The sequence below is a fragment of the Rana temporaria genome, chromosome 3 (genome assembly GCF_905171775.1).
Source record: "Rana temporaria chromosome 3, aRanTem1.1, whole genome shotgun sequence".
NCBI lineage: Eukaryota > Metazoa > Chordata > Amphibia > Anura > Ranidae > Rana > Rana temporaria.
This window is the reverse complement of record NC_053491.1, coordinates 222,088,224-222,102,349: the sequence shown is the minus strand read 5'-3', so window position 1 is coordinate 222,102,349 and position 14,126 is coordinate 222,088,224. Positions and strand designations below refer to the sequence as shown.

Sequence of the window (14,126 nt, the reverse complement as noted above, 5' to 3'; positions counted from 1 at the left end):
GGAAATCGAAGGAAAAGGTAAGTGAAACAACAATGCACTAGCTTAAAGGAACCTATTTAGAAAATAAAAAACAAACCTTTTACAACCCCTTTAAGTCACATATATTTAGATAACAGCTTTTGTTTAAATACCATTGTAAAAGGAACTGCCGTAATCCTTGGCATCCAATCAGAATTCACAGTTGGTAGGCTGGGCTGGACGTTTTGTACAATTATTTATCAGATTGTATGAAATTATGTTGATTGCATCATTATTTAATGAATCGCAGAGATTCCCTCTTGAAGTTTGATATTTGGGTCTGTCATGTGTTTGCGGTTGTTTCTTGATATAACAACTTTTCCTTTTTTCTGTGCAGTGTTTGTTGCGGTGGGGACAGTTGTTGCAGGACGACTTGGAACACTGCCCAGCTGGATGTTTTTTTGCTGCTTTATCAGCATGTTCATGTTTTTTTGTGCTCAGTGGCAAACCTATGTGTCGGGTACTCTGAGATTTGGATGGTAAGTTGTTTTTGTATTTTCATCCTCTTGTACAGTGCCTAATAAATATCCATTGAGTGCCAATAAAAATGTTACCTAAATAAATAAAAATTGGTTACCTACTGTGTTTAAAAGAAAACATAAAAGAAATGTATAATTAATCCACTTTGTAAGAATGAATGATAATTACCGTATTTATCGGCGTATACCGCACACTTTTTTCCCCTTAAAATAAGGGGAAAATCGTGGGTGCGCGATATACGCCGGTCCCCGCTTCCCGCGCTGTGCTTGAACGCCGCCGCCGACATATATTGAGCGCAGTCGCGGTCACGCCCTGTGCGGCATGGGAAGTGGGTATCGACTCAGAAACAGCGCGGGAGAAGCGGGGAGGACACCACCAGGGCCGCAGACAGACGCCGGACCGGACAAGGCTGCCGATGGACGCGGGGCAAGACACCGACGAGGGGCATTCAAACTGTGAGTTGTTTTTTTTTTCCTAAAATTTCCCTTCCAGGTTGGGGGTGCGCGCTATACGCCGGGGGGCGTTTATATGAAGATAAATACGGTACTTGCATATGGTGCCTGACCTACTTATATTGCATGTATATAACCAGTTTATTTTTACTGTATCTTTAAGAGCAAAGGCCTTATTTACATGAATATCATTAGAAAGGATAGAGGCAGAACAGCACATCGCATAATTTTCACAAAATTCATGTTACCATTGCCACTGACGGGTAACTGGTTATAAAACCAAACAACAATTAGAAATGCTTAAAGCTAAACTGCTTGTTTCTGTCTAGGGGTTTGGAGAGCTGAGATATACTCACCTAATCCTCTGATTCCCACCAGTGCAAGACAGGTCCCTTCAGCTCCTGGGCCCCCCTAAAGTCCAGCAGTTTTTATGCGGTGGACTGTTCCTAACATCATGCCCATAGACCGGCTCTGCATGTAAAGACTTCAGGAACAGTCCACCACTGGCCGTTGGTGAGTGCTGTTTTCCAGAGGATGGTAGGATCGGGTGAGTAAAGGCTCTGTGTTCACCCCTAGACAAAATAAACAGTTAACCCATGCAGTTTGGGCACAGCCCAACGGCGAGGAATCCTTTTTTTTTTTTTTTTTTTGCCCAGAGTTGGGCTTTAGGAATAAAATAATAGAACAATTCTATATTTTACATTCTTATAATAAAGCGTATAAGTCTTTGCATTTTAGAGAAAATTGTATGGAATTATTGTATTGTTTATCAATCTATCAGGGCTATAACCAGCTAGTGTTTAGAAGTATGTTTGTACTCTGTTGATTAGCAATGTGCTTCAGGGCTGTGTACCCACAGTGCCATAATTTCTTACAAGTATAGCCCTGCAGGCCTATTAACTCATTTTATCATCATGTGTGTAATGCTGTAATACTGTTTTTTGCACTGAATGTCATACTTTTAGAACACAGCTATCTTCTTTTCTCCCTAGGATTGATGTCACAGAGCTTCAGCTTTCAGTTACCACTGTATTCTTGTTGTCTGCATTTTTTGGGACTAGATTCTGGGACATTGAGGTAACATGATGTACACTTTTTAATCTCCGTGTTAGATCAACTCATTGTGTATATTTTCTGGTCCATCCTGCTGCTTTTGCCATGGTTGCTTTATGCAAATAAGAGGAAAGAAAAACAATTTTTCTATTACATTGCACCAAGGCATGATGTTGCTGTCATGTTCCTACGAGTGGTTTAAAAGCGAAGTATAGCTAAAGCTTGTTTGGCTGTACTTCTATGGATCACAGGAGTGCAGCTTGTTCTGCACTCCTGTGACTTGTTTTCAGCTGACTGCAGGCTTTAGCTTGCTGTCGGATGACGTCACTCAGTCGGTCCAGGCACGGTAAACATCCCGACCATATGGTTGGCATCCACCCAGATGCGCTGAGCCAGCCCCTCTCGCCCCTTCCACAGCCCAGCGCTAGAGGGGCAGATTAGAGACCTGGAGACTGGTGGTCATGAACAGAGAGGGAGAACTGACCAATCTGTGGTGTTTGGTGCTCAGGTAGAGCTGACGGGGGACAGCTGCGGCTCTATGTTCAAATATTACACAACTTTCACTTAACAGTTAATAGATTTTTTTTTCCACCCAGTTGTCTTCTAGGTCATCCCTTGAGAGATAGAGCTCCTCCTCACACACAGGGAACACATTGGCACTAGTTTCTTTAAAAGGCGGTCCCTCAGGTCCCTGGTTAGTCTTAGTGTTTCCTCAATCCGGAGAAGCCATGTTGCCTGAGGGATGCTGGAGGCTCCATCTCCCAAGGGCTCAGCTGGGACATGCGTCTCATGGCTGCAGCAGGGAGAGCACATTGTGAGCCTCTGGACTGAGGGGGTGAGTGCACTCTTACCAGGATTGCTGGGCGGAGGAGGATGTACATGCGGCCGCAGGCAACCCTTCTTAGGCTGAGAGCAGGAGGTGATCCAGATTCAGGCTTCTTCTGAGCTTAGGCATGGAGAGAGGCGCCGATACACCATCCCCTTGGTGGCTCCGGTGGGGGGGCATGTACTAGCGGCCGGAGGCTGCTTGACCCGGAAGACGCAGTGTGTCATTTTTGGGGCGGGTGGTGTCATCAGTGCACGCCGGGGAACTGGTCCTACTCCTTAAAGGTGCGGGAAGCTTGAATAGCCAGCTGGTGCCATTATCGTGGATGTGGCTGCAGGGTAGAGCTGCACCATTCTGGCCAAAATGAGAATCACGATTTTTTTGCTTAGAATGAAGATCACGATATTCTCACGGCGTAAAATCTTTTACATTTATACAAAAAAAAATGGGCTAACTTTACTGGATATTTTTTTTTTAATTCATTAAAGTAATTTTTTCCAAAAAAATTGCATTTAAAAAGACTGCTGCGCAAATACAGCGCAACATAAAATATTGCAACAACCGCCATTTTATTCTCTAGGGTCTCTACTAAAACAATCTATAATGTTTGGGGTTCTAAGTAATTTTCTAGCAAAAAAAATAATGATTTTAACTTGAAAAGAGCTGTCAGAAAAAGGTTTTGTGTTTAAGTGGTTAAACGTTCCTAATTTACATACAGAAGTTTATTCCTTTGAAGTGATACAATGTTTAGACTTAACTTTCCACTGATAAAGAATGTTTTTAAAACTTGGCAGGCTGCCCAGACTTGGCAGATTGCCCAGACTGACTTTTGGCTGAGAGCAGACAGGAAATTCTTTGCATACCAAAGTGCAGAGAGAAAATTATTTTCATGTCAAAGATCTCGAAACCCTGTGTCAAGAATTGCAACGGGAAAAAGATTGCGATAACGATTCTTGACGATTAGTCGTGCAGCTCTACTGCAGGGGACAGCTTGAACGCAACAGGAAGGTCCAAGACGATGTTATCTCATCTGCCCAGGCACCAGCGGGACACAGGTAGACACCAGTGGGTGACCTTTTGTTGTCCAATTTTTGGGAACCACTAGCTAGTGGTGCTGGTCTCTAGCAGACTGGGGCACTACAGGTGGTAGTCAGGTGTCACTGGGTGTGCAGACTGTTGTGGCTGGTTGAGTGTACCCTTTCTCACTGCCATGGACCCCTGTGTTTTATGTCTTGGCAGGCCAAGCCTTCTAAAGAGCCAAAGCCCACTCCCAGGAAGTGGTGTTCAAAATGTGCTACCAAGATGCCCTTGAAATACACAGAACTGCTGTGTCAAGCTTGCATAGACAGACTGGTTAAACAGTCAGATGCAATCTACACAAAAATCTTTGGATCTGTGAGGGATGACATAGCTACTACCTTTTCAAGTATCTTAAAATGTTTATTGCAGAGGTAAAACCTCAAATGGCTTAGTGACTCAGGAACAAGCGAGCCACTGATGGCTCAGATTCAGAACAGGAAGGAGAGGGGGGGGGGGGTAGAGGGCCCAAGTATAAATTGGAGAATCGACACAAATCTAAACCAGGGTCTGAAATGGTGTTTCCCAACCACACGGGAGTTAACTATTGATGCGAGCAGTTGGGGATAGGGAGCCCACCTTGCCGGTCAGCATGCTCAGGGGAAATGGTCCCTGGAAGAAGCCTAGGTGTCTTTAAATTAGAGGGAGCTTATGGCAAATAGCCAAAGCCATAGGACACTTTCAAGACCAGCTAAGAAATCATTGATCCTGTCAGACAACGCCATGGCAGTAGCTTATGTGACCAAGCAAGGGGGCACGAGGAGCCCCTCCTTAAGCCACATCTCCAACCAGATCTGTGGATGGGCATAAGGGAATCTACTTTTGCTGGGAGCGGTCAACCTAAAGGGGGGAATACAATGAAGTGGCGGACTTTTTCAGCCGACAGAGGTGTTCAGAGAAATTACAGCCTGCTGGGGAATACCAAATATAGATCTATTTGCATCCCTGAAAAACAACATGGTGAATTGTTTTTACTCACTAAACCTGCAAGACCGGCCTCTAGGGGTAAATGCACTTAAAAACCTGTGGGATTTTAAGATGTGCTACGCTTTCCCCCGGTATATCTGGTTCCACAAGTAATGAAGAAATTCCTACCGGAACAGGCAAATATGATACTGATGGCACCATATTGGCCCAAGAGAGGCTGGTTCTCTCAGCTCCTCAGTCTCTCAGCAGAAGAGCTATGGCTACTTCCTCGCAAGGACGACCTAAATGTGTCAGGGACCCCTAACAGGCCTAAGACAAAGCTTCAAATGGGCAGCCTGGTTACTGAGGAAGACATCTTGAGATTGAAAGGACCCTCAGATAAAGTGGTGGCGGCGCTTCTGAGCGCTAGGAAGCTGAACACCAGGGCCATCTACAAAAAGACCTGGGGAAAATATAACAGTTGGTGCATTGAAAATAACAGACAAAAGATGTATACATCGACTATTCTTGAGTTCCTACAGCAGGGGGCTGATAAAGGTCTAGTGCTCAGTACGCTGAAGGTCAAGATTGCAGCGCTGTCTGTGTATCTAGAATGGACACTACAAGAAGACCTGTCAGTCTCTCGCTTTTGCGGAGCGCTGATTGAGTACAGACCACACAAGACACAAAAATGTCCCACATGGGATCTGTCGGTGGTACTAAGGGGGATCATCAAAAGATGAAGGTAAATAGTAGCGCTACAGATAGTATTAACACTCATATAATAACCCCACAGTAATAGGGGTGTAGAGAGAGTAAATTAATAGTCCATGAGTAGTGTAATAATCATACGCTTTGTTGCAGAGCTCCAACTGTCATAACACCATGTGAGCAAACGTGCCACCACTTCCCCAATCAGATGTACATTCACTAGCTAATATTCCCTCACACTCTTGTGTTTTGGCAAAAACAGTAAACACCCCTCAGGGTTAAAACAATATCCCACCAGTAAGGATGGGCTCTGGCGTGTTCGCATAGAACACGTGCAGGGCCCACCAGGAAGTGTGCACGGAGCTGCGCTAATAACAGCCAGGGAGACATTTCACTATCCCTGCAGCCGAGCATCGAGACAATGTCTCCCTGGCTGTGATTAGCACAGCGCCGTGCACACTTCCTGGCGGGCTCTGCATGTGTTCTATGCGAACACGCCAGAGCTCATCCTTACCCACCAGATAGGAGTCCAAAGCTAGCTGTAATATGTTGAGAAAATAAGCTCCAAATAGTGTGATACCTTTTTATATAAAATTTTATTAAAACATTGCATTACATCACTAGCCTTAGTGGTAGTGCACTTACCAAAAGGCAATATGACGCTTGCATTGGTATCGTGTATGATGCCAGAGATATCACGTTGTGGTGAGCATAATAAGATAAAAAAATGTCAAATTTCGCCCCGACCTCCTAAAAACACTTGGAACGTCACTTCTGGTTGCCGTACAGCCATGTCCCAACGCGTTTCATCATACCGACTTCGTCTTGGGATTGGAAAGTCCCTTTGAGCCTTTACAAGAAACATCTTTACGCCTGCTGACACTCAAAACTGTGTTCATTGGAGCTATCACTACAACACGTAGTATAGGGGAACTCCAGGCTCTGTCTGTCAGAGAGACTTTTCTCAAGATTCACGATGGTGAGAAATCTACCAGATCCAGGATTTACACCCAAAGTTAACCACTTCAGCTCCGGACCATATTGCTGCTCAATGATCGGGCCACTTTTTGCGATCCGGCACTGCGTCGTTTTAACTGACAATTGCGCGGTTGTGCGACGTGGCTCCCAAACAAAATTGATTTCCTTTTTTTCCCCACAAATAGAGCTTTCTTTTGGTATTTGATCACCTCTGCGGTTTTTAGTTTTTGCGCTATAAACAAAAATAGAGCGACAATTTAAAAAAGATGAATATTTTTTACTTTTTGCTATAATAAATATCCCCCAAAAATATATATAAAAACATTTTTTTTCCTCCAGTTTAGGCCGATACGTATTCTTCTACTTCTTTTTCATAAAAAAATCGCAATAAGCGTTTATTGATTGGTTTGCGCAAAAGTTATAGCGTTTACAAAATAGAGGATAGTTTTATGGCATTTTTATTAATATTTTTTTTTTACTAGTAATGGCGGCGATCAGCGATTTTTTTATTGGTGCTGCGACATTATGGCGGACACTTCGGACACTTTTGACACATTTTTGGGACCATTGGCATTTTTATAGCGATCAGTGCATTGCATTGATTACTATAAAAAATGACACTGGCAGGGAAGGGGTTAACACTAGGGGGCGAGGAAGGGGTTAAGTATGTTCCCTGGGTGTGTTTCTAACTGAAAGGGGGGGTGGGACTGACTTGGGGAAATAACAAATCGCTGTTCATACATTGTATGAACAGGCGATAGGTCATTTCCCCCCCTGACAGGACCGGGAGCTGTGTGTTTACACACACAGCTCCCGGTTCTCGCTCTGTAACAAACGATCGCTGGTGCCCGGCGGGATCGGGAACGAGCGGGGGGCGTGCGTGTGCCCCTATTGGCTGAAAGGCGAGATGACGTATAGCTACGTGATCTCACCCAGCCGTGCCGACCTGCCGCCGTATAACTGCGGCGGCTGGTCGGCAAGTAGTTAAGTCAACTTTTCATAACTCCCAGGATATAATACTACCTTCATTTTGTAGTTCATCAGCTAATAACAAAGAGCAAGAATTAAGCCTTCTAGATGTTAGAAGATGCCTTCTTCAGTACCTTGAAGTCACCAATGAGTTCAGAGCATCCTGTATGCTGGAAAACAAAAAGGTAAACAAGCATCCAAAAGAATGATAGCTAGATGGATCAAGTCAGCGATACCGGAGTGCTACAAAGTTATGACAATAACACAGCCAAAAGATCTAAGGGCTCATTGAACAAGGGCTTCAGCGGCCTCGTGGCCAGAGAAGGCTGAAGCCACTCCAGAGCAAATGTGCAGGGCAGCAACTTGGTTAGGATTGTCTACCTTTTGTTCAGCATTACAGACTGGATTTCACATCCAGTCAGGACCAGGCTTTTGGTAGGAAAGTCCTCAAAGCCATTGTCCCACCCTAGTCTGGTGAGGAAATGGCGGAGGAGGAGATACAAGAAACCAAGCTGGCAGTGCATCGAACCCAAATACAGGGATCTGACCATCGTCTCTTGCTGCGAGACATGCAACGCCATGTAGAAGACTTGGACAACAGGGGGCACCAAAACAACATTCGGGTGCGTGGCCTCCCTGAAGCAGAGGACCCCGAAGATCGTCAGAAAACGCTCCAATTCATGTTCAACGATCTGTTGGGAGAGCCTGCGGACAAGCACATTGAGATGGACAGAGCTCATAGGGCCCTTCGCCCGAAAGGCCCCGCTACTAAACCAAGAGATGTAATATGCCGAATACAATCATATCCGCTGAAGGAATGTGTGATGCGCAAGGCCCGCACCATTCGCAACTTAGTATTTGACAACACCCCAGTACAGATCTATCCGGACCTGTCATGGATCACACTCCAGAAACGAAGGCTTCTACAACCACTTCTGCGTATGTTGCAAGACAAGGACATTCCCTACAGATGGGGATTCCCCTTTAGCCTGACAGCCAAACACCAGGGGAGGTCGGCAGTTTTGCGTTACCCTGAGGATCTGGACTCCTTCTGTGATGCCCTGGGCATTCCCGTCCCCCAACTACCTGAGTGGGATCTGGTAGCCACCCCCCCTCCGCTGCCCGTAGTCTGGCAGAAGGTCCAGCTGACCAAGCGCTCCAGAGGACCGGAGTCCTCCCGACACTCGCCCAAGCGTAAGACTGGCGGACCTCCTGCTGGGGGCCCTCCCCTTGGAGATCGGCTCCACGACCCATATAACCCGTGTGACCCGGCTGGGCACCATCAAGCACTACTTGTTCATGGATGCTAAAGTTTTTTCATTGACGTGAATTTTCCCCTGTAGGCCCTTGCTTCATTTTTGTTTTTATTTTCGGGCTGCCCAGGACTGACCCTGCTCTGAACTGGTCGACTATGCGGCAGCAGACCCCCCCCCCCCCCCGGAAATTCGCCACCAATGTGTTCCCCCTTGGACCTAGGTCGACCTGAGTCTCCCCGACCCAGACTCTCCAGACCCCTCGGTCGGGGAGTCCGATTGGAACAGTTTAGGCCCTCGACCTGTTGGTCATTGTGTGTCTACTTGATAATGCTTTCTATGTTCATTGCAAATGTACTCATTCTTTTTTCCTTTCTCCCCTCTAGGGTTTTCCAGCTCTGCATCCCGCATTCTGCACTCCGGCCCTCCTCGCATGGATGTTGCACTCCCTACCCATGTCATCAACCACGTCAGATAAGTATATCCACACCACACCTCCACCCCCACAATGGCTAAGATTTTCTCGTTAAATGTCCACGGACTCAACTCCAACAAAAAAAAGCACTTGGCGCTCCGAGAGTTTAGGCAGTCAGAGGCAGACAATATAATGGTGCAGGAAACGCATTTTGATAAAGGGGACTCCTTCACGTTTGCCTCCAGACACTTTCCAACAGGTTTATCAGGCCTTTGGCCCGACTAAAAGGGCGGGAGTCGCAATCCTCTTTAAAAGAGGTGCCCCCTTTGCTTGCTCCTCCACTTACTTAGACCCGCGGGGCCATTTCCTTATCCTTAGGGGGTCCTGGCAATCGCAAGCCATCACCCTGTGTGTGGTGTACGCACCGAACACACACCAACACCGTTTCTTAGCTAGGGTACACGCACGCCTTTCTCGGGAGACCCATGGCTTTTTGGTGGTAGGGGGGACTTTAATTTGGCTCACTCTTCCACTTGGGATCGCCTGGTGGCGACCCCCCGGGCATCACAGACCCGGGCCCTCAGGGACTCTAGGTTGTTCCGCCAGCTTACTAGGAAACACGCGCTATTCGACGCCTGGCGGGCGTCAATACACGTTTTACTCGCCACGCACCGTACACATGTATAGACAACTTCTTTGTAAATAATAATACTTTGCTTGTTGTGGATTTGGCTTCGGTCCTGCCCATATCCTGGTCTGATCATGCCCCTATCACGCTCTCCTTAAACACCCCCCTCCGCCGGCCGTATATCTGGTGGCTGAACGACTTCCTCTTGCAACACGCCCCCTCGAGGCTGGAGTTAGAGGAGACTCTGTAACAATATTTTGCTGAAAATGACACTCCAGATGTCTCCACCTCCACCTTGTGGGCGGCCCATAAGGCGGTCCTCAGAGGGCGATGTATAGCCCTTTCCTCGGCTATGAAAAAAAAATGCCAACGCGGCCAGGGTGCTGGCGGAAAAGCAGCTCCAGTCTTTGGAGTCTAGACTCCTGCAGCGACCTACTACGGCACTCCTTAAACAAATCGTCCAGGCACGCGTGACACTTAGGGACCTCGCATTGGGCAGGGTGGAGAAGGCCTTGATTCGTCTTAAGCACCTTTATTACGACAAAGGTAACAAGGTGCAGTCGCTCTTAGCCAGGAAACTGACGGACCGGGCCCTGGCCTCCACCGCACACCAGATAAAGAATAGGGGGGGGGTGACTTGCTGACTCATCCCCAAGACATAGCTGACACTTTTGCGGACTTCTACACGGATCTGTATAACAGACCCGATATCCCACACAACCCCCCCTCGCCTGACCTGACGGCCCGTATGACTCAGTACCTGGAGCAGACGGGTCTCCCCCGACTCCAAGAGAAGCACTAACAAGACTTAAATGCCCCCGTACTTGCAGAGGAGCTTGCAGCGACTATAAAGGACCTTTTTATGATCCATAAAGATCAGGTGGGCTTTGTCCCTCTCCGTAAGGCAGGGGACAACACCAGGAAGGTTAAAGACCTAATTGATATCGCCAACAGGGATAAGGCGAAAGCCCTGATTCTGAGCCTTGACGCAGAAAAGGCCTTCGATCGCTTGAGTTGGCCTTTTATGCTTGCCACTCTGCAACATATGGGGTTTAAAGGTCCCTTCTTGCGAGCGGTAGAGCACCTCTATTCCAGCCCCACTTCCCAGGTAAAAACCCCCTTCGCCACGTCTCCCTCATTCCAGATATCTAATGGTACGCGCCAGGGTTGCCCACTTTCGCCCCTGTTGTTTGCCCTTTGTGTGGGCGGCATCCATAAGGGGGAACCCAGACATCAGGGGCATCTCGGTGAGGGGCAAGGAATTCAAAACTTCTTTGTTTGCGGATGACATTATCCTCACCTTGACCCAGCCTGGGATCTCCCTGCCCAACCTTCACATCGAACTAGATAAGTATGGGACGTTATCAGGATATAAGACGAATGTGTCGAAGTCCACAGCTCTCCCAATTAATATTCCAGAGGCTGAGGTTTACCACCTGCAGTCGACCTTTCCCTACACGTGGGAATGCTCGTCCCTTAAATATCTGGTGGTGCAGATCACCCCATCCTTTAGTTCCCTGTACCAGGCTAACTTCTCCTCCCTTTTCCGGACGATAAGGGACCTCCTCCAGAAGTGAAGGGCACACCACATCTCCCTCCTAGGACGAATTGCATCCATTAAAATGGTCATACTTCCTAAGCTCCTTTACTTGTTTCAGACTCTGCCTATTCTGATTCCATACACTCATCTACGTAGACTCCAGAGTGACTTGCTGAAGTTTGTATGGAACTACGGGAAGCATAGGATCCCCAGCTCGGTCATGACGGCGTCGCGTGGGGACGGGGGTTTGGCCTTCCCTAATCTTGTTAGATATTATCAAGCTGCCCAACTACGCGCGATTGTTTCTTGGTTCCCCCAGAGGTCTTACAGTAAGTGGACGGAGATAGAAAAGATCTGGCTGGCCCCGGTACATCCAAACAGTCTCCTATGGGACGCAAATGTGGAGGTAGACCCTGCTCGCATGCTAGGCTCAATGTCCCTGCTCAGGGGGCTCTGGCGCAAGCTATCCCGGGAGGTGGCGCTTAAGTCCGAGTGCTTTCTTCTGAACTCCTTTGTCTGTAATCCCAAAATACCAGACAGCCTGACCCACCAGATGTCCTGGCCCTGGGCATCCCGGAATCTGTTCCACTTTGGGCATGTGGTGGATCCGGGGGCCCGTAAGCTGCTAACATTCTCGGAGCTCCAGGCGAAACACGACCTACCCAAACAGGTGTTCTACAGCTACCTACAAATAAGGCATTACGCCCACACCATAGCCTTGAGATTTCAATTCTCACAACCATCCCCGTTTGAACGTATTGTCCTGGAGGGTCGCCATAGACGGGCACTGATTACAGATATTTACCAGATTCTGAATGCGTATGATTTGCCGGGGCGGGGGAAAACACGTCTATATGAGGTGGGATAGAGAGCTGGGAGAGGTGCTCCCGGTGGAGGCCTGGCAGGCTGTTTGGAGACAGGCGGCTAAATCCTCCCTGTGCACCCTATACAAGGAAAATTTGTATAAGATCCTTTTTTTTGGGTTACCGGACCCCGGATATCCTCCACAAAATTTACCCCTCCACCTCTGATCGATGTTGGCGCTGCCATCAAGATAGAGGCTCTCTTTTCCACATCTACTGGGCCTGCCCCCTTATTGCCCCGTTCTGGCAATCTACACAACAGCTTCTTACCCGTCTCTTCGAGACGTCCATTCCCCTGACCCCTAAACTGTTTCTGCTGGGTATCTCTCAGCCCAAACTTGCTAAGCCCTACAAAAAATTGCTCCGGCATATTTTAACGGCAGCTAGATGCCTGATAGCCCTTAATTGGAAGAAATCCACGCCCCCGTCTCAGGAAGCCTTATACGCCAGGGTCAAAGACGTGGAGCTGATGGAGAGGATGACTGCCAGGATACGCGACAGCCTAGACGCCCATAATGAGGTCTGGGAGGAGTGGCATCGGCAGGAGGACACGCCGGGAGCAGACGCGGGAGCAGACACGGTAACCTAAACCCTATTTTTGCCCTATACTTACTTTCTTTCTTCCTTTTCCTCCCTTTCTCAGTTTCCTCCTCTCTTTTTCTCTTGTAGATTATTGTTACAGTAGGTATTTGTGATATTGTGTTTTTAGCACGACAGCATCGCGCTGATTCTCGGCGACATGGTGCCGAGATCTCGCCCTCACTGGAATAGTGACAGCACATCCCAGCAAGCGCGTCATAGAAGCGACGGGAGATCCGACTTGGATTCCCGCCAATTCTACACGTGTGCGGCGTTTGTTATGAATCCTGAGGGGGAAGTCCCCGCCGGATTTTAAATAAAAATCCGGCATGGGTTCCCCCCTCAGGAGCATACCGGGCCCTTAGGTCTGTTATGGGTTGTAAGGAGAGCCCCCCTACGCCGGAAAAAACGGCGTAGGGGGTCCCCCTACAATCCATACCAGACCCGTATCCAAAGCACGCTACCCGGCCGGCCAGGAAGGGAGTGGGGACGAGCGAGCGCCCCCCTCTTTCCCCTCCTGAGCCGTACCAGGCTGCATGCCCTCAACATGGGGGGGTTGGGTGCTCTGGGGCAGGGGGGCGCACTGCGGCCCCCCCACCTCAGAGCACCCTGTCCCCATGTTGATGAGGACAGGGCCCCTTCCCGACAACCCTGGCCGTTGGTTGTCGGGGTATGCGGGCGGGAGGCTTATCGGAATCTGGGAGCCCCCTTTAATAAGGGGGCCCCCAGATACCGGCCCCCCACCCTAAGTGAATGGATATGGGGTACATCATACCCCTACCCATTCACCTGGAGGAAAAATGTCAAAGTTAATAAACACACCACACAAGGGTTTTTAAAATAATTTATTTTTCTGCTCCGGAGGCCCCCCCTGTCTTCTTTATTAGCTCTGTTTACCAGGGGGGGCTTCTTCTTTGACATCTTCGGGTGGGTGGGGGCCGCCGTCTGGTTCTCTTCCACCGCCGGGGGGGGGGTCGCTTTTAAAAAAGCCCCCACCCCCCAGCGGATTTCCTCCGGCGTCTTTGGCGGGGGGGCTTCATCTTCCGCTATCCCGACGGGTCTTCTCTGCTATCCGGGGGGTCTTCTCAACTCTCCGGGGGTCTCCTTCTATGTTCGCCGCTCTCCGCTGTTGACTCGGCGCACCCCGGTTCTTCCTCCAGCTGTCCGGTGCCTTCTTCCGTGCTGTACGTCGTCTTCTCCTTCCATGCTGTGAGTTCTTCTTCCGTGCTGTGACGTCATGTTCTTCACTTCTCTCCTTCTCCTGATGTTGACACGCCGGCTCTTCTCGCTGAAATGACGGATGCGCAGCTTGCATTGGACCTATATAGGCCTCACAGTCCCATCATGCTCTGTACCTACCCATGTGATACCTACCCAC

The 14,126-nt window shown here is 48.5% G+C and overlaps 1 protein-coding gene across 1 annotated transcript in view; it reads left to right on the top strand.

Annotated features, from left to right (window-relative positions):
- Positions 1-14,126, top strand: part of CHPT1 (choline phosphotransferase 1) — a 64,804-nt gene that overhangs the window by 18,114 nt on the left and 32,564 nt on the right. Inside the window, exons 3-4 of the mRNA XM_040344294.1 lie at positions 356-497; positions 1,943-2,027. Coding sequence (XP_040200228.1) covers positions 356-497; positions 1,943-2,027 — 227 coding nt within the window. The remainder of the gene's footprint in view (positions 1-355; positions 498-1,942; positions 2,028-14,126) is intronic.